The sequence below is a fragment of the Nesoenas mayeri genome (genome assembly GCF_963082525.1).
Source record: "Nesoenas mayeri genome assembly, chromosome: 32".
In the NCBI taxonomy this organism is placed as follows: Eukaryota; Metazoa; Chordata; class Aves; order Columbiformes; family Columbidae; genus Nesoenas; species Nesoenas mayeri.
In genome coordinates, this window is record NC_137570.1 from 205,224 (window position 1) to 223,035 (window position 17,812).

Consider the following 17,812-nt stretch of genomic DNA (forward strand, 5'->3'; position numbering starts at 1 on the left):
CCCAGGCGTTCCCCCCCACCCCACCCCTCCCCTCCCCCCACAGGAACAAGTGGCCGCCGCCCGCAAGGACATCGACCAGGCGCGGGGGATGGGCGGGCGCTTCCGCCTCCCCCCCCCGCCCAGCTCCGAGGACCCCGCCCCTCCCCCCCCCCTCCGCGGGACCCAGGAGTTCGGGGGGACCCAGGAGTTCGGGAGCGGACCCAGGCGTCCGGGAGGGACCCAGGAGTTCGGGTGACGTCGACGGCGCCTTCGACGCCGCCGCCATGATGGCGGGGGAGGGGCTGGCGGCCACGCCCACCGGGGGACCCAGGCGTCCTCGGCGCTCGAGGGCGGGGCCTATTAAGCCCCTCCCTCCCCGCCCCGGAACCCGCGTCAGCCAACGGCTGCGGGCGGCGGGAAATAGGGGCGGGGCCACCCCCAAAGATGGCGGCTCGGCGGAGCGGGGGGCGGAGCCACAGCCTCCACTTCCTGTTGGCTCCGACCCACTTCCTGTGGGCGCCGACACGCTTCCCGCCGCCCCCGCGCAGCCACTTCCTGTGGCGCCGGGGACGCTTCCTGTCGTTGCGAAGCCGCTTCCTGTCGCCGCGGAGCCGCTTCCTGTCGCCACGCAGCCGCTTCCTGCGGCGTCGCAGCCGCTTCCTGCTGCGGCCGAGCCGCTTCCTGCGGCGCCGCCGTCACTTCCTGCGGCGCCGCCGCCGCTTCCTGCGACGTCACAACCGCCCCCGCCGCCGCCGCCGCCGCCGCTTCCTGTGCCCGCCGAGCCGCTTCCTGTGACGTCACCGCCGCCCCCGGAACCACTTCCTGTGACGTCACAACCGCCCGCGGAAGCGCTTCCTGTGACGTCACCACCGCCCGCGGAAGCGCTTCCTGTGACGTCACCCCCCGCTTCCCGCCACGCCCGAAGCGCTTCCTGTGACATCACCGCTGACGTCACCGCCCTCCCCAACGACGTCATCACCGGCGGCTCCGCCCTCTTCGCCGCCATTGGCTCCGCCCCCACCCTTAGGGGCGGGATCTACGGCTTCGCAGCCAATGGATGCGGGTCCAGTGGGGGCGGAGCCAATGAGAGCGGCTTCCCCGGGGGCGGGGCAAGTGGGCGGAGCTTCCGGTCGCCCCGCCCAATCGCGGCGGCGCCGGCGCAGCGCGGACGTGCTGATTCGCCAGAGCCGAGGCCCAGGCCCCGCCCACAAAGTCCTTCGTTCCCTCCCCGGTCGCTTATTGACCATATTGGAACCTCATCACCCCCCAACATCCCGTCGGAGACCCCTCCCCCCCCCGCCAAATTCACCCCCCCCAACTTCCGGCGGCCATCTTGATTCCTCCCACCCCCCGCCAACCAAACGGCGCCGGGGACGCCCCCCCAAACGCCGCCCCCCCCGGCGCCGCCGCCGCCGCCGCCCCCCCCCCCCACCCCCACCGCAAAGCTCCGCCCCCTTCCCGCCGCAAAGCTCCGCCCCCACCCCCTTTGACTCCGCCCACCCCCCCCAGCATAACCAAGAGGCGCCGGGGACGCCCACCCAAGCGCCCCTCCCCCTCCCCACCCCCACCCCCACCCCCACCCCCACCCATTGGCTCCGCCCCCCCCCGCGGCACCCGGCGCCGCCCCCGCTCGCCGTTGCGTCCCCCATTGGATAAAGAGCCCGGGAGGCGGCGCCGGCAACAAACTCCGCCCACCGAGGGGGCGGCGCCGTCGCCGACCCCCCCGCCCGCTAAAAGGAGGAAGAGGGGGGCGGGGGGAGGGGGGAAGGGGGCGGAGTCAAAAGGGGGGCGGCGCCCCACGGCGGCCCGGAGGCAACAACCCCCGCGGAGGTGCGTGAATCCCGCCCCCCAGGAGCCCAATGTCCCCCCACCCACAACCAGGGGGAGGAAGGGGAAGACGTGACCCATAGGCTGCCCCATGGCGGGGGGGGGTTGGGGAGGGGGGGGGTGGGAGGTGGGGGGGGAGTGAGGCTGGATGAGGGCGGCAAGATGGCCGGGTCGGGGGGCAAGATGGCGGAAGTGGGAGGTGGAAGATGGCCGACTGTGTGGTGGTAAGATGGCGGAAGTGGAGGCTACAAGATGGCTGACTATGTGATGGCAAGATGGCGGAAGTGGAGGCTACAAGATGGCCGACTACATAATGGCAAGATGGCCGACTATGTGATGGCAAGATGGCGGAAGTGGAGGCTACAAGATGGCCGACTATGTGATGGCAAGATGGCGGAAGTGGAAGCTACAAGATGGCTGAAGTGGAGGGTACAAGATGGCCGACTATGTGGTGGCAATATGGCGGAAGTGGAGACTACAAGATGGCCGACTACATAATGGCAAGATGGCCGACTATGTGACCACAAGATGGCCGACTATGTGAATGCAAGATGGCCGACTATGTGGCAGCAAGATGGCGGAAGTGGAGGCTACAAGATGGCCGACTATGTGATGGCAAGATGGCCGACTATGTGGTGGCAAGATGGCGGAAGTGGAGGCTACAAGATAGCCGACTATGTGACCACAAGATGGCCGACTATGTGATGGCAAGATGGCGGAAGTAGAGGCTACAAGATGGCCGACTATGTGGTGGCAAGATGGCGGAAGTGGAGGCCACAAGATGGCCGACTGCATAATGGCAAGATGGCCGACTATGTGACCACAAGATGGCCGAATGTGTGATGGCAAGATGGCGGAAGTGGAGGCTACAAGATGGCCAACAAGGTGACCACAAGATGGCCGACAAGGTGACCACAAAATGGCCGCCCTGGCGGTTGAACAGGCGCTGAACATGTGATGGCGAAACGACCAATCAGATGCCGGCAAGATGGCGGAAGGCGAGAGCGCAAGATGGCCGACCAAGCGGCCAATCAGAGGATAGAACATGGGAGAGAGGAATCCAAAATGGCCGCTGACCACGCCCACAAGATGGCGGCAGCAAGATGGCCGCTGGGTTGGGGGTGATGTCACAGGCGGTGGCCATCTTGGACTGGCGGCCATCTTGGACTGGCGGCCATATTGAACTGGTGGCCATCTTGGACTGGTGGCCATCTTGGACTGGCGGCCATATTGAACTGGCAGCCATCTTGGACTGGCGGCCATATTGAATTGGCGGCCATCTTGGACTGGCGGCCATCTTGGACTGGCGGCCATATTGAACTGGCGGCCATCTTGAACTGGTGGCCATCTTGGACTGGTGGCCATCTTGATTTGGCGGCCATCTTGGACTGGCAGCCATATTGAACTGGTGGCCATATTAAACTGGTGGCCATATTAAACTGGTGGCCATATTGAACTGGCAGCCATCTTGGACTGGCGGCCATCTTGGACTGGCGGCCATATTGAACTGGCGGCCATCTTGGACTGGTGGCCATCTTGGACTGGCGGCCATATTGAACTGGCAGCCATCTTGGACTGGCGGCCATCTTGGACTGGCGGCCATATTGAACTGGCGGCCATCTTGAACTGGTGGCCATATTAAACTGGTGGCCATATTAAACTGGTGGCCATATTGAACTGGCGGCCATCTTGGACTGGCGGCCATCTTGGACTGGTGGCCATATTGAACTGGTGGACATCTTGGATTGGTGGCCATCTTGGACTGGTGGCCATCTTGATTTGGCAGCCATATTGAACTGACAGCCATCTTGATCCAGCGGCCATCTTACCTCCATTGGATGTCAGAAGCGGCGGCCATCTTGGCCCTGAGCAGTGTGGGAATGAACGGCCATCTTGACTCTAATGAACAGCAGGGCCGGCGGCCATCTTGATTTGGCGGCCATCTTGATCCCAGCAGCCATCTTGCCTCCATTGTTTGTCATAACCGGCGGCCATCTTGGCCCAGGCCAGTGTGGGAAGGAGCGGCCATATTGACTTTGGTGGCCATCTTGACTCCAGCAGAACAGAAAGCGGCGGCCATCTTGATTCTGGCAGCCATCTTGATTCCGGCAGCCATCTTGCCTCCATCACCCATCAGACACGGCGGCCATCTTGATCTGGCAGAGAAGAAAGTGGCGGCCATCTTGATTCCGGCAGCCATCTTGATTTCGGCAGCTATCTTGCCTCCATCACCCATCAGACCCGGCGGCCATCTTGATCTGGCAGAGAAGAAAGTGGCGGCCATCTTGATCCCGGCAGCCATCTTACCTCCATCACCCGTCAGACCTGGCGGCCATCTTGATCTGGCAGAGCAGAAAGCAGCGGCCATCTTGATTCCAGTGGCCATCTTGATTCCGTCAGCCATCTTGCCTCCATCACCCATCAGACCCGGCGGCCATCTTGATCTGGCAGAGAAGAAAGTGGCGGCCATCTTGATCCCGGCAGCCATCTTGCCTCCATCACCCGTCAGACCCGGTGGCCATTTTGACTTCAGCAGAGCAGAAAGTGGCGGCCATCTTGATTCCAGCGGCCATCTTGATTCCGGCAGCCATCTTGATCCCGGCAGCCATCTTACCTCCATAACCCATCAAACCTGGCGGCCATCTTGATCCAGCAGAGAAGAAAGCGGCGGCCATCTTGATTCCAGCGGCCATCTTGATTCCGGCAGCCATCTTGCCTCCATCACCCATCAGACCCGGCGGCCATCTTGATCTGGCAGAGCAGAAAGCAGCGGCCATCTTGATTCCAGTGGCCATCTTGATTCCAGTGGCCATCTTGATCCCGGCAGCCATCTTACCTCCATAACCCATCAGACCTGGCGGCCATCTTGATCCGGCAGAGAAGAAAGCGGCGGCCATCTTGATTCCAACGGCCATCTTGGTTCCAGCAGCCATCTTACCTCCATCACCCATCAGACCTGGCGGCCATCTTGATCTGGCAGAGAAGGAAGCAGCGGCCGTCTTGATTCCGGCGGCCATCTTGACTCCAGCAGAGCAGAAAACAGCGGCCATCTTGATCCCAGCAGCCATCTTGATTCCGGCAGCCATCTTGATCCCGGCAGCCATCTTACCTCCATCAATCACCCATCAGACCCGGCGGCCATCTTGACTCCAGCAGAGCAGGAAACCAGCGGCCATCTTGCCCCCAGAGGACACCCCCCCCATAGCTCCTGCCGGCGGCCATTTTGAATTACGGCGGCCATCTTGAATTGCGGCGGCCATCTTGCCCCCTCGCCCCCGGCCCGGCAGCCATCTTGGCCGGGGGGAGGGGCGGTTTTTTACCCATGTACAGCCCCGTGTAAAATAGGTTCCTTTTGACCACGATCTATGCAAAGGTGCTTTGTGCGGGGACGGGGGAGGGGCGGGGGGGGGGTGCGGGGGGAGGGGCGGGCGCGGGGTCCCTCCCCTCCCCCCCCCCCAAAAAAAACGTGTCTTGGTGATGAATAAAAGGGTTGAAATTGGAGAGTTTTGGGGACCCCCCCCCCCCATACAGGAGACATGGGGGGACCCAGGAGTTCGGGGGGGGACCCAGGAGTTCAGGAGGGACCCAGGAGTTCGGGAGGGACCCAGGAGTTCAGGACGGACCCAGAAGTTCGGGGGGGACCCAGGAGTTCGGGGGGGACCCAGGAGTAAAAGAGGGACCCAGGAGTTCGGGGGAGGGACTCAGGAGTTCTAAGGGGGGACCCAGGAGTTCGGGGGGAGGGGGGAACCCAGGAGTTCGGGGAGGGACCCAGGAGTTCGGGAGGGACCCAGGAGTTCTGGGGAAGGGACCCAGGAGTAAAAAAGGGACCCAGGAGTTCAGGGGAGGGACCCAGGAGTTCAGGGGGGGGGACCCAGGAGTTCGGGGGGGGACCCAGGAGTTCAGGAGGGACCCAGGAGTTCGGAGGGAGGGACCCAGGAGTTCAGGGCAGGGACCCAGGAGTTTGAGGAGACTCAGGAGTTGGGGGGGGGGACCCAGGCGTTCGGGGGGACCGAGGAGTTCGGGAGAGGGACCCAGGAGTTCGGGGGGACCCAGGAGTTCAGGGGGAGGGGGGAACCCAGGAGTTCGGGGGGGGACCCAGGAGTTCGGGAGGGACCCAGGAGTTCCGGGGGGAGCCAGGAGTTCGAGAGGGGACCCAGGAGTTCGGGAGGGACCCAGGAGTTCGGGGGGACCCAGGAGTTCGGGAGCGACCCAGGAGTTCGGGGGGGACCCAGGAGTTCAGGGGGGGGGGACCCAGGCGTTCGAGGGTGGGTACATAATGGATTTGATGGGGGGATCAAACTTGGGGGGGCGAGGGGGCAAAAATAATGTCTTGGGACCCCAAAATCATCTTTTTGGACCCCAAAATTGTCATTGGGGACCAAAAATTGTTCCCAGGGACCCAAAAAACATCATTTGGGACCCAAAAACCATCATTTGGGACCCAAAAATGACCCCGGGGACCCCAAAACCCACAAGCGGCCCCAAAAATCATCATTTGGGACCCCAAAACCACCTTTTTAGCCCCAAAACGCCCCCCGCGGGCGCCAAAAATGGTTCAGTCCACTGGGCGGGGGTTCCCGAGTGGGCGGAGTCACCGCCGAGTGGGCGGAGTCACCGCCGAGTGGGCGTGGCCAGCGCGCCGCGCCAATCGCGGTTGCGCTGGGGCGGAGGAGTGGGCGTGGTTTGCCCAGCGGGCGGGATTGCGAGGCGGGCGGTGATTGGGTGGTGGGTGTTTGGGGGCGTGGTCTGCGCGGCGGGAGGGGGCGGCGCATGCGCAGTTGCTCGGTCCGCCCGGCGGCCATTGTGGCGGCGGCCGCGTCTCTCCTCACAGGGCCCTATAGCGCCCTATAGAGCCCCATAGCGCCCCATAAGCGGCTTCGCTATGGCCGGAGTGGGGGCGAAACGTGGGGCAGGGGATGGGGGGGGCGGCCCCCCCGAGAAAAAGCCGCCGCGGGAGGAGCAGCCGCCGACGACGCTGATTGAACCGCTCAGGCTGGGGGGGATCTCGTCAACGGTGAGACGGCCGGACGCCTGGGTCCCTCCCGAACGCCTGGGTCCCCTATTTGGGTCCCCCCGAACGCCTGAGTCCCCTCCCGAACGCCTGGGTCCCCTATTTGGGTCCCTCCCGAACGCCTGGGTCCCCTATTTGGGTCCCTTCCCGAACTCCTGGGTCCCTTCCCGAACTCCTGGGTCCCTTCCCGGACGCCTGGGTCCCCTATTTGGGTCCCTTCCCGAACTCCTGGGTCCCTCCCGAACTCCTGGGTCCCCTATTTGGGTCTCTCCCGAACTCCTGGGTCCCTTCCCGAACTCCTGGGTCCCTCCCCTTGATTTCTTGACTCCCTTTCATTGAACTCCTGGGTCCCCCCCCCCCGAACTCCTGGGTCCCCCCCCCGAACTCCTGGGTCCCCTCCCCGAACTCCTGGGTCCCCTCCCCGAACTCCTGGGTCCCCTCCCCGAACTCCTGGGTCCCTCCCGGACTCCTGGGTCCCTCCCTATACTCACGAGTCCTCCCGGACGCCTGGGTCCCTCCCGAACTCCTGGGTACCTCCCCTTGAGTTCTTGACTCCCTTTCCCGGACGCCTGGGTCCCCCCCGGACGCCTGGGTCCCCTCCCGAACTCCTGGGTCCCTCCCCTTGAGTTCTTGACTTCCTTCCCTGAACTCCTGGGTCCCCTCCCGGATGCCTGGGTCCCCTATTTGGGTCCTTCCCGAACTCCTGGGTCCCCTGTTTGGGTCCTTCCCGAACTCCTGGGTCCCCTGTTTGGGTCCCCCCCGAACGCCTGGGTCCCCTGTTTGGGTCCCTTCCCGAACTCCTGGGTCCCTTCCCGAACTCCTGGGTCCCTTCCCGAACTCCTGGGTCCCCTATTTGGGTCCCCCTCGAACTCCTGGGTCCCTTTCCCGAACTCCTGGGTCCCTTTCCCGAACTCCTGGGTCCCTTTCCCGAACTCCTGGGTCCCTCCCCTTGAGTTCTTGACTCCCTTTCCCGGACTCCTGGGTCCCCTCCCGAACTCCTGGGTCCCTCCCCTTGAGTTCTTGACTCCCTTTCCCGGACTCCTGGGTCCCCCCCCGAACTCCTGGGTCCCCCCCCGAACTCCTGGGTCCCCCCCGAACGCCTGGGTCCCCCGTTTCAGGAGGAGATGGACGTGAAGGTGCTGCAGTTCCGCAACAAGAAGCTGTCGGAGCGGCTGGAGCAGCGGCAGCTGGTGGAGGACGAGCTGCGCGAGCGCATCGAGAAGCTGGAGAAGCGCCAGGCGACCGACGACGCCACCCTGCTGCTGCTCAACCGCTTCTGGGGGCAGGTGGGGACCCCGAAATGGGGTTTGGGGGCCCAAAAATGGGGTTTGGGGGCCAAAAAATGGGGTCTGGGGGTGCGAAAATGGCCATTGGGGGCCCAAGAATGGTCATTGGGGGCCCAAGAATGGGGTTTGGGGACCCAAGAATGGTCATTGGGGACCCGAAAATGGGACTTGGGGGCACAAGAATGGTCATTGGGGACCCAAAGATCTACTCAAGGGATCCAAAGATGGGACTTGGGGACCCAAGAATGGTCACTGGGGGCACAAGAATGGTCATTGGGGACCCAAAATGGGGTCTGGGGGTGCGAAAATGGGGTTTGGGGGCGCGAACATGGGACTTGGGGGCCCAAGAATGGTCATTGGGGGCCCAAGAATGGGACTTGGGGACCCAAAGATCTACTCAAGGGACCCAAGAATGGTCATTGGGGACCCAAGAATGGTCATTGGGGACCCGAAAATGGTCATTGGGGACCCGAGAATGGGACTTGGGGACCCAACAATGGTCATTGGGGATCCAAGAATGGTCATTGGGGACCCTAAAGTGGGACTTGGGGGCCAAGAAATGGGACTTGGGGACCCAAGAATGGTCATTGGAGACCCAAAGATCTACTCAAGGGACCCAAGAATGGTCATTGAGGACCCAAGAATGGTCATTGGGGACCCAAAAGTAGGACTTGGGGACCCAAGAATGGTCATTGGGGATCCAAGAATGGCCATTGGGGACCCAAGAATGGCCATTGGGGACCCAAGAATGGCCATTGGGGACCCAAGAATGGGGTTTGGGGACCCAAGAATGGGGTTTGGGGACCCAAAAAGGGTCATTGGGGACCCGAAGATCTATCATGGGGACCCCAAAATGGTCATTGGGGACCCAAGAATGGGACTTGGGGACCCAAAGATCTACTCAAGGGACCCAAGAATGGTCATTGGGATCCCAAAAGTGGGACTTGGGGACCCAAGAATGGTCATTGGGGACCCAAGAATGGTCATTGGGGATCCAAGAATGGTCATTGGGGATCCAAGAATGGCCATTGGGGACCCTAAAGTGGGACTTGGGGGCCAAGAAATGGGACTTGGGGACCCAAGAATGGTCATTGGGGACCCAAAGATCTACTCAAGGGACCCAAGAATGGTCATTGGGGACCCAAGAATGGTCATTGGGGACCCTAAGATAGGACTTGGGGACCCAAGAATGGAGTTTGGGGGCAAAGAAATGGAGTTTGGGGGCCCAAAAATGGGGTTTGGAGGCGTGAAAATGGGACTTGGGGGCACAAGAATGGTCATTGGGGACCCAAAGATCTACTCAAGGGACCCAAAAGTGGGACTTGGGGACCCAAGAAGGGTCATTGGAGACCCAAGAAGGGTCATTGGGAACCCAAGAATGGTCATTGGGGACCCAAAGATCTACTCAAGGGACCCAAGAATGGTCCTTGGGGGCCCAAAAATGGTCCTTGGGGGCCCAAAAATGGTCATTGGGGACCCAAAAGTGGATCTTGGGGGCCCAAGAATGGTCATTGGGGACCCAAAAGTGGGACTTGGGGGCCAAGAAATGGGACTTGGGGGCCCAAGAATGATCATTGGGGACCCAAAGATCTACTCAAGGGACCCAAGAATGGTCATTGGGGACCCAAGAATGGTCATTGGGGACCCTAAGATAGGACTTGGGGACCCAAGAATGGGGTTTGAGGGCAAAGAAATGGGGTTTGGGGGCCCAAAAATGGGGTTTGGGGGCGTGAAAATGGGGTTTGGGGGCACAAGAATGGTCATTGGGGACCCAAAGATCTACTCAAGGGACCCCAGAATGGTCATTGGGGACCCAAGAATGGGACTTGGGGACCCAAAGATCTACTCAAGGGACCCAAAAGTGGGACTTGGGGACCCAAGAAGGGTCATTGGAGACCCAAGAAGGGTCATTGGGAACCCAAAAATGGGGCTTGGGGACCCAAAGATCTACTCAAGGGACCCAAGAATGGTCCTTGGGGGCCCAAGAATGGTCATTGGGGACCCAAAAGTGGGACTTGGGGACCCAAGAATGGGACTTGGGGACTCAAAGATAGAACTTGGGGACCACAAAAATGGGGTTTGGGGGTGCGAACATGGGACTTGGGGACCCAAGAATGGGACTTGGGGACCCAAAAAGGGTCATTGGGGACCTGAAAATGGGACTTGGGGACCCAAAAATGGTCATTGGGGACCCGAAAATGGGGTTTGGGGGCACTAGAATGGGGTTTGGGGACCCAAGAATGGGGTTTGGGGACCCAAGAATGGTCATTGGAGACCCAAAGATCTACTCAAGGGACCCAAGAATGGTCATTGGGGACCCAAAGATCTACTCAAGGGACCCAAAAGTGGGACTTGGGGACCCAAGAATGGTCATTAGGGACCCAAAAATGGGGCTAGGGGCCCAAAAATGGGGTTTGGGGGCGTGAAAATGGGGTTTGGGGACCCAAGAATGGTCATTGGGGACCCAAAGATGGTCATTCGGGACCCAAAGATCTACTCAAGGGACCCAAAGATGGAACTTGGGGACCCAACAATCTGCTCAAGGGACCCCAAATTGGGATTTGGGGACCCAAAAATGGGGTTTGGGGGTGCGAAAATGGGGTCTAGGGGCCCAAAAATGGGACTTTGGGACCTCAAATTGGGACCTGGGGACCCATTTTTGGGGTCCCCCCCACTTTTGGGGTCCCCCCCATTGACCCCCATTCTGTCCCAATGACTGGAACAGGAGGTTCAGTCTCTATTGGGGTCCCCCCCTTATTTTGGGGTCCCCCCTTATTTTGGGGTCCCCCCCACTTTTGGGGTCCCCCCATTGACCCCCATTCTGTCCCAATGACTGGAACAGGAGGTTCAGTGTCTATTGGGGTCCCCCCCTTATATTGGGTCCCCCCCTTATACTGGGTCCCACCCATGATTTTGGGGTCCCCCCCACTTTTGGGGTCCCCCCATTGACCCCCATTCTCTCCCCACAGCTGGAACAGGAGGTTCAGTCTCTATTGGTTCCCCCCCTTATTTTGGGGTCCCCCCCACTTTTGGGGTCCCCCCCACTTTTGGGGTCCCCCCCACTTTTGGGGTCCCCCATTGACCCCCATTCTCTCCCCACAGCTGGAACAGGAGGTTCAATCCCTATTGAGAAGCACCGAGGGGGGGGAGGGGCCACCAGGACCCCCCCAAAACGACCCCCCCGAACCCCCTGACGGTAATTAATGGGGCTCGTTAATTAAGTGGGTTAATGAATGGGGGGGGGGGGTAATGGGGTTCAATGGGGTGAATGGGAAGGGGGTTATTGGGGTGAATGGGGGGGGTTGATGGGGTTAATTGGGATGAAGGGAGTTAATGAGGTTAATTGGGGTTAATTGGGGGATTAATGGGGTTAATTGGGGGCTAATGGGGGTAATTGAGACTAATTGGGGGATTAATGGGGTTAATTGGGATTAATGGGGTTAATTGGGAGGCTAATGGGAGTAATTGAGATTAATTGGGGGATTAATGGGCTTAATTGGAGTGCTAATGGGGGTAATTGAGACTAATTGGGGGGTTAATGGGGTTAATTGGGGGCTAATGGGAGTAATTGAGACTAATTGGGGATTAATGGGGTTGATTGGGGGAGATTAATGGGGTTGATTTGGGGATTAATGGGGTTAATGATAAATGAACAGTCAATCAATGGCCAACTAATGAAAAATGAGCGGTCAATGAACAGCTAACGAATGACCCATTAATGACTAATTAACAGCTAATTAACAGCCAATGAGCAGTCAACGAACGGTCAATGAATGATCAATGATCGGTCAATGAATGGTCAATGAATGGCCAATTAAATATAAATGAATGGTCAATTAATGGCCAATTAATGATGGATGAGCATTCAGTGAACAGCTAATGAATGACTAATGAATGACTAATTAATGGCCAATGAACAATCAATGAACGGTCAATGATCGGTCAATTAATCGCCAATTAATGATAAATGAATGGCGAATTAACGATAAATGAGTGGTCAATGAACACCTAATGAATGACCCATTAATGACTAATTAACAGCTAATTAACAGCCAATGAGCAATCAACGGATGGTCAACGAATGGTCAATCAATGGTCAGTCAATGGCCAATGACTGATCAATGAATGGCCAATTAATGATAAATTTAAAGTCAATGAATGGCTAATTAATGATAAATGAGTGGTCAATGAACAGCTAATGAATGGCTAATTAACGGCTAATTAACGGCTAATTAACCGCCCATGAACAATCAACTCATGGTCAACGAATGGTCAATCAATGGTCAATCAATGGCCAATGAGTGATCAATGAATGACCAATTAATGATAAATTAACAGTCAATGAACGGCCAATTACTGATAAACGAGTGGTCAATGAAGAGCTAATGAATGACCCATTAATGACTAATTAAGGACCAATGAATGGTCAATGAACAAACAATGGATGGTCAACAAATGGTCAATCAATGGTCAATGAATGATCAATGATCGGTCAATGAACGGCCAATTAATGATAAATGCACAGTCAATGAACAGCCAATTAATGATAAATGCACAGTCAATGAACAGCCAATTAATGATAAATGAGCAGTCAATGAACAGCTAATGAATGACCCATTAATGGCTAATTAACGGCTAATTAACAGCCAATGAACAATCAACGAATGGTCAATGACTGATCAATGAATGGTCAATCAATGGTCAATCAATGGCCAATGACTGATCAATGAATGATCAATGAGCGACCAATTAATGATAAATGAACACTCAATGAATGGCCAATTAATGATAAATGAGTGGTCAATGAACAGCTAATGAATGACCAACTAATGACTAATTAACAGCTAATTAACAGCCAATGAGCAATCAACTAATGGTCAACGGATGGTCAACGAATGGTCAATCAATGGTCAATCAATGGCCAATGACTGATCAATGAATGACCAATTAATGATAAATTAACAGTCAATGAACGGCCAATTACTGATAAACGAGTGGTCAATGAAGAGCTAATGAATGACCCATTAATGACTAATTAGCGGCCAATGACCAATCAATGACGGATCAATGAACAATCAACGGATGGTCAACGAATGGTCAACAAATGGTCAATGAATGACCAACGAATGACCATTTTATGATCACTTAATGACCCATTGATGCCTAATTAATGCCTAATTAGCGCTTCTCTCCCCAGAGGCCCCTCCCCCGCGGGTGGGGGAGGGGTGGCCGGAAGCGGAGGAGCCGACGGCGGGGGAGGGGCCGCGGCCCCGCTTGGCCTTTGCACCCAATGCCATCGCCCGCCTGCAGGGGGCGCTGGGGGCGGCTCAGCGCCGCGCCAACGCGCTGGGGACCCGCCTGGCGCAGAGGGGTGAGTGGGGACATCGGGGGCAATGGGGGCGATGGGGGCAATGGGGGCAATGGGGACATTGGAGGCAATGGGGGCATTGGGGGCACTGGGGACAGTGGGGGCAATGGGGACATTGGGGGCAATGGGGACAATGAGGACACTGGGGACATTGGGGGCAATGGGGACATTGGGGGCAATGGGGACAATGAGGACACTGGGGACATTGGGGGCAATGGGGACATTGGGGACATTGGAGGCAATGGGGGCAATGGGGACAATGGGGGCAATGGGGACAATGGGGGCGATGGGGACACTGGGGACATTGGGGGCAATGGGGACAATGGGGGCAATGGGGACAATGGGGGCAATGGGGACATTGGGGACACTGGGGACATTGGGGGCAATGGGGACATTGGGGGCGATGGGGACATTGGGGACAATGGGGGCAGTGGGGACAATGGGGACATTGGGGGCATTGGGGGCAGTGGGGTCAATGGGGACATTGGGGGCAGTGGGGGCAATGGGGACATTGGGGGCAATGGGGGCAATGAGGACATTGGGGGCAATGGGGACATTGGGGGCAATGGGGACACTGGGGACATTGGGGGCAATGGGGACATTGGGGGCGATGGGGACATTGGGGGCGATGGGGGCATTGGGGGCAATGGGGACATTGGGGGCAATGGGGGCAGTGGAGACAATGGGGACATTGGGGGCAATGGGGGCAGTGGAGACAATGGGGACATTGGGGGCAATGGGGGCGATGAGGACACTGGGGACATTGGGGGCAATGGGGACATTGGGGGCGATGGGGACATTGGGGGCAATGGGGGCAATGAGGACACTGGGGACATTGGGGGCAATGGGGACATTGGGGACAATCGGGACGATGGGGGCAATGAGGACATTGGGGACAATGGGGACACTGGGGACATTGGGGGCAATGGGGACATTGGGGGCAATGAGGACAGTGGGGACACTGGGGGCAATGGGGACATTGGGGGCAATGGGGGCAATGAGGACACTGGGGGCAATGGGGACAATGGGGACGATGGGGGCATTGGGGGCAATGGGGACAATGGGGACATTGGGGACAATGGGGACGATGGGGACATTGGGGGCAATGGGGGCAATGGGGACATTGAGGGCAATGGGGACAATGGGGGCGATGGGGACATTGGGGACATTGGGGGCAATGGGGGCAATGGGGACAGTGGGGACACTGGGGGCAATGGGGACATTGGGGGCAATGGGGGCAATGAGGACACTGGGGGCAATGGGGACATTGGGGACAATGGGGGCAATGGGGACATTGGGGGCAATGGGGGCAATGAGGACACTGGGGACATTGGGGACATTGGGGGCAATGGGGACATTGGGGGCACTGGGGACACTGGGGACATTGGGGGCAGTGGGGACATTGGAGGCAATGGGGGCAATGAGGACACTGTGGGCAATGGGGACATTGGGGACAATGGGGACGATGGGGACATTGGGGGCAATGGGGACATTGGGGACAATGGGGGCAATGAGGACACTGGGGACATTGGGGGCATTGGGGGCAATGGGGACATTGAGGACATTGGGGACGATGGGGACATTGGGGGCAATGGGGACATTGAGGACATTGGGGACGATGGGGACATTGGGGACATTGGGGGCAATGGGGACAATGGGGGACACCATTGGGAAAAGGGTCAGCAGCACCCCGGACGCCTGGGTCCCTTTTTTTGGGGCCACCTGGGTCCCATTTTAGGAGTTACTCGGATGCCTGGGTCCCCTTTTAGGAGTCACCCGGACGCCTGGGTCCCTTTTTAAGGGTCACCCAGGTCGTTTTTAGGAGTCACCCGGACGCCTGGGTCCCTTTCTAGGGGACACCTGGGTCCCTTTTTAGGAGTCACCCGGACGCCTGGGTCCCTTTTTAGGGGACACCTGGGTCCCTTTTTAGGAGTCACCCGGACGCCTGGGTCCCTTTCTAGGGGACACCTGGGTCCCTTTTTAGGAGTCACCCGGACGCCTGGGTCCCTTTCTAGGGGACACCTGGGTCCCTTTTTAGGAGTCACCCGGACGCCTGGGTCCCTTTTTAGGGGACACCTGGGTCCCTTTTTAGGAGTCACCCGGACGCCTGGGTCCCTTTCTAGGGGACACCTGGGTCCCTTTTTAGGAGTCACCCGGACGCCTGGGTCCCTTTCTAGGGGACACCTGGGTCCCTTTTTAGGAGTCACCCGGACGCCTGGGTCCCTTTTTAGGGGACACTTGGGTCCCATTTTAGGGGTTACCCGGACGCCTGGGTCCCTTTTTAGGGGACACCTGGGTCCCCTTTTAGGAGTCACCCGGACGCCTGGGTCCCTTTTTAGGGGACACTTGGGTCCCCTTTTAGGGGTTACCCGGACGCCTGGGTCCCTTTTTAGGGGACTCTTGGGTCCCACTTTAGGGGTTACCCGAACGCCTGGGTCCCTTTTTAGGGGACACTTGGGTTCCCTTTTAGGGGTTACCCGGACGCCTGGGTCCCTTTTTTGGGGCCACAGGGACGCCTGGGTCCGTTTGCCCCCTGGGTCCCTCCCGAACTCCTGGGTCCCTCCCGAACGCCTGGGTCCCCTAGACACCTAATTCCCCCCCCGAACTCCTGGGTCCCTTTGCCCCCTGGGTCCCCCCGGACACCTGGGTCCCTTTGTCCCCTGGGTCCCCCAGACACCTGGGTCCCCCCGGATGCCTGGGTCCCTTTGTTCCCTTTGTCCCCTGGGTCCCCCCGACGCCTGGGTCCCCCCGACGCCTGGGTCCCCCCGACGCCTGGGTCCCCCTGACGCCTGGGTCCCCCCCGGACGCCTGGGTCCCCTAGACACCTAATTTCCCCCCCGGACGCCTGGGTCCCTTTGTCCCCTGGATCCCTCCCGGACGCCTGGGTCCCCCCCAGACTCCTGGGTCCCTGTGTCCCTTGGGTCCCCCCCGGACGCCTGGGTCCCTTGCAGCGGAGCTGGGCGCCGAGCCGCATGCGTGCCTGCGGGAGCTGCTGGAGTCCCCCCCCGACCCCGAACTCCTGGGTCCCTTTGGCCCCTCGGTCCCTGTGTCCCCTGGGTCCCCCTCGGACGCCTGGGTCCCCCGGACGCCTGGGTCCCCTACACACCTAATTCCCCCCCTGAACTCCTGGGTCCCTTTGTCCCCTGGGTCCCTTTATCCCTTGGGTCCCCCCCGGACGCCTGGGTCCCCCCCGGACGCCTGGGTCCCCCCTGTGTCCCCTGGGTCCCTGTGTCCCCTGGGTCCCTGTGTCCCCTGGGTCCCCCCCGGACGCCTAGGTCCCCCCAGACGCCTGGGTCCCTTTGTCCCTTGGGTCCCCCGGATGCCTGGATCCCCCCCAGACTCCTGTGTCCCCCCCCAAACTCCTGGGTCCCCCAGACACCTGAGTCCACCCCGAACTCCTGGGTCCCTTTGTCCCCTGGGTCCCCCGGACGCCTGGGTCCCCTAGACACCTAATTACCCCCCCAGATGCCTGGGTCCCTTTGCCCCCTGGGTCCCTTTGCCCCCTGCATCCCCCCATCCCCTGGGTCCCCCCCCCGGACGCCTGGGTCCCCCCCCCGGACGCCTGGGTCCCCCCCCGGACGCCTGGGTCCCCCCCCGGACGCCTGGGTCCCTCCCGGACGCCTGGGTCCCTTGCAGCGGAGCTGGGCGCGGAGCCGCGCGCGCGCCTGCGGGAGCTGCTGCGGGAGAACCGGCGCCTGCAGGAGCTGGAGCTGCAGCTGCACCAGCGGCACCACCGCGTGGGCATGCAGGTACTGGGGAGACTGGGATGTACTGGGATATACTGGGAGGGGATTGGGGGACACTGGGAGGGGATTGGGGGACTCTGGGAGGGGATTGGGGGACACTGGGAGGGACTGGGAGGGGATTGGGAGGGACTGGGAGGGGATTTGGGGGGACTGGGAGGCACTGGGCTATACTGGGTGACACTGGGAGGGACTGGGATGTACTGGGAGAGACACTGGGAGGGGATTAGGGGACACTGGGAGGGACTGGGAGAGGACAGAGGGGGACTGGGTTATACTGGGAGGGACTGGGATGAACTGGGTTATACTGGGAGGGGAATGGCAAGGGATTGAGGGGACTGGGAGGGGATTGGGGGACACTGGAAGGGACTGGGAGAGGATTGGGGGATACTGGGGGGGACTGGGATATACTGGGAGGGACACTGGGGGACACTGGGAGGGGATTGGGGGGGACTGGGATGAACTGGGAACGACTGGGGTGTACTGGGAGGGACACTGGGGGACACTGGGAGAGGATTGGGGGACACTGGAGGGGACTGGGATGGACTGGGAGGGGTTTGGGGGACACTGGGAGGGACACTGGGGGACACTGGGAGGG

General features: G+C 59.9%; 2 protein-coding genes across 3 annotated transcripts in view; both read left to right on the forward strand.

Annotated features, from left to right (window-relative positions):
- LOC308051154 (helicase SRCAP-like) overlaps positions 1-787 on the forward strand; it is a gene marked incomplete at its 5' end in the record, with an annotated part of 35,425 nt that extends 34,638 nt beyond the window's left edge. Inside the window, one exon of the mRNA XM_080361485.1 lies at positions 44-787. Coding sequence (XP_080217611.1) covers positions 44-235 — 192 coding nt within the window. The 3' untranslated portion in view covers positions 236-787. The remainder of the gene's footprint in view (positions 1-43) is intronic.
- Positions 788-6,609: 5,822 nt separating this feature from the next.
- RNF40 (ring finger protein 40) overlaps positions 6,610-17,812 on the forward strand; it is a 51,109-nt gene continuing 39,906 nt past the window's right edge. For both annotated transcript variants that reach the window (XM_080361444.1, XM_080361445.1), the window contains exons 1-5: positions 6,610-6,820; positions 7,936-8,103; positions 11,206-11,299; positions 13,301-13,474; positions 17,108-17,220. In XM_080361444.1, the coding sequence (XP_080217570.1) occupies positions 6,689-6,820; positions 7,936-8,103; positions 11,206-11,299; positions 13,301-13,474; positions 17,108-17,220 (681 nt within the window). In that variant the 5' untranslated portion in view covers positions 6,610-6,688. The remainder of the gene's footprint in view (positions 6,821-7,935; positions 8,104-11,205; positions 11,300-13,300; positions 13,475-17,107; positions 17,221-17,812) is intronic.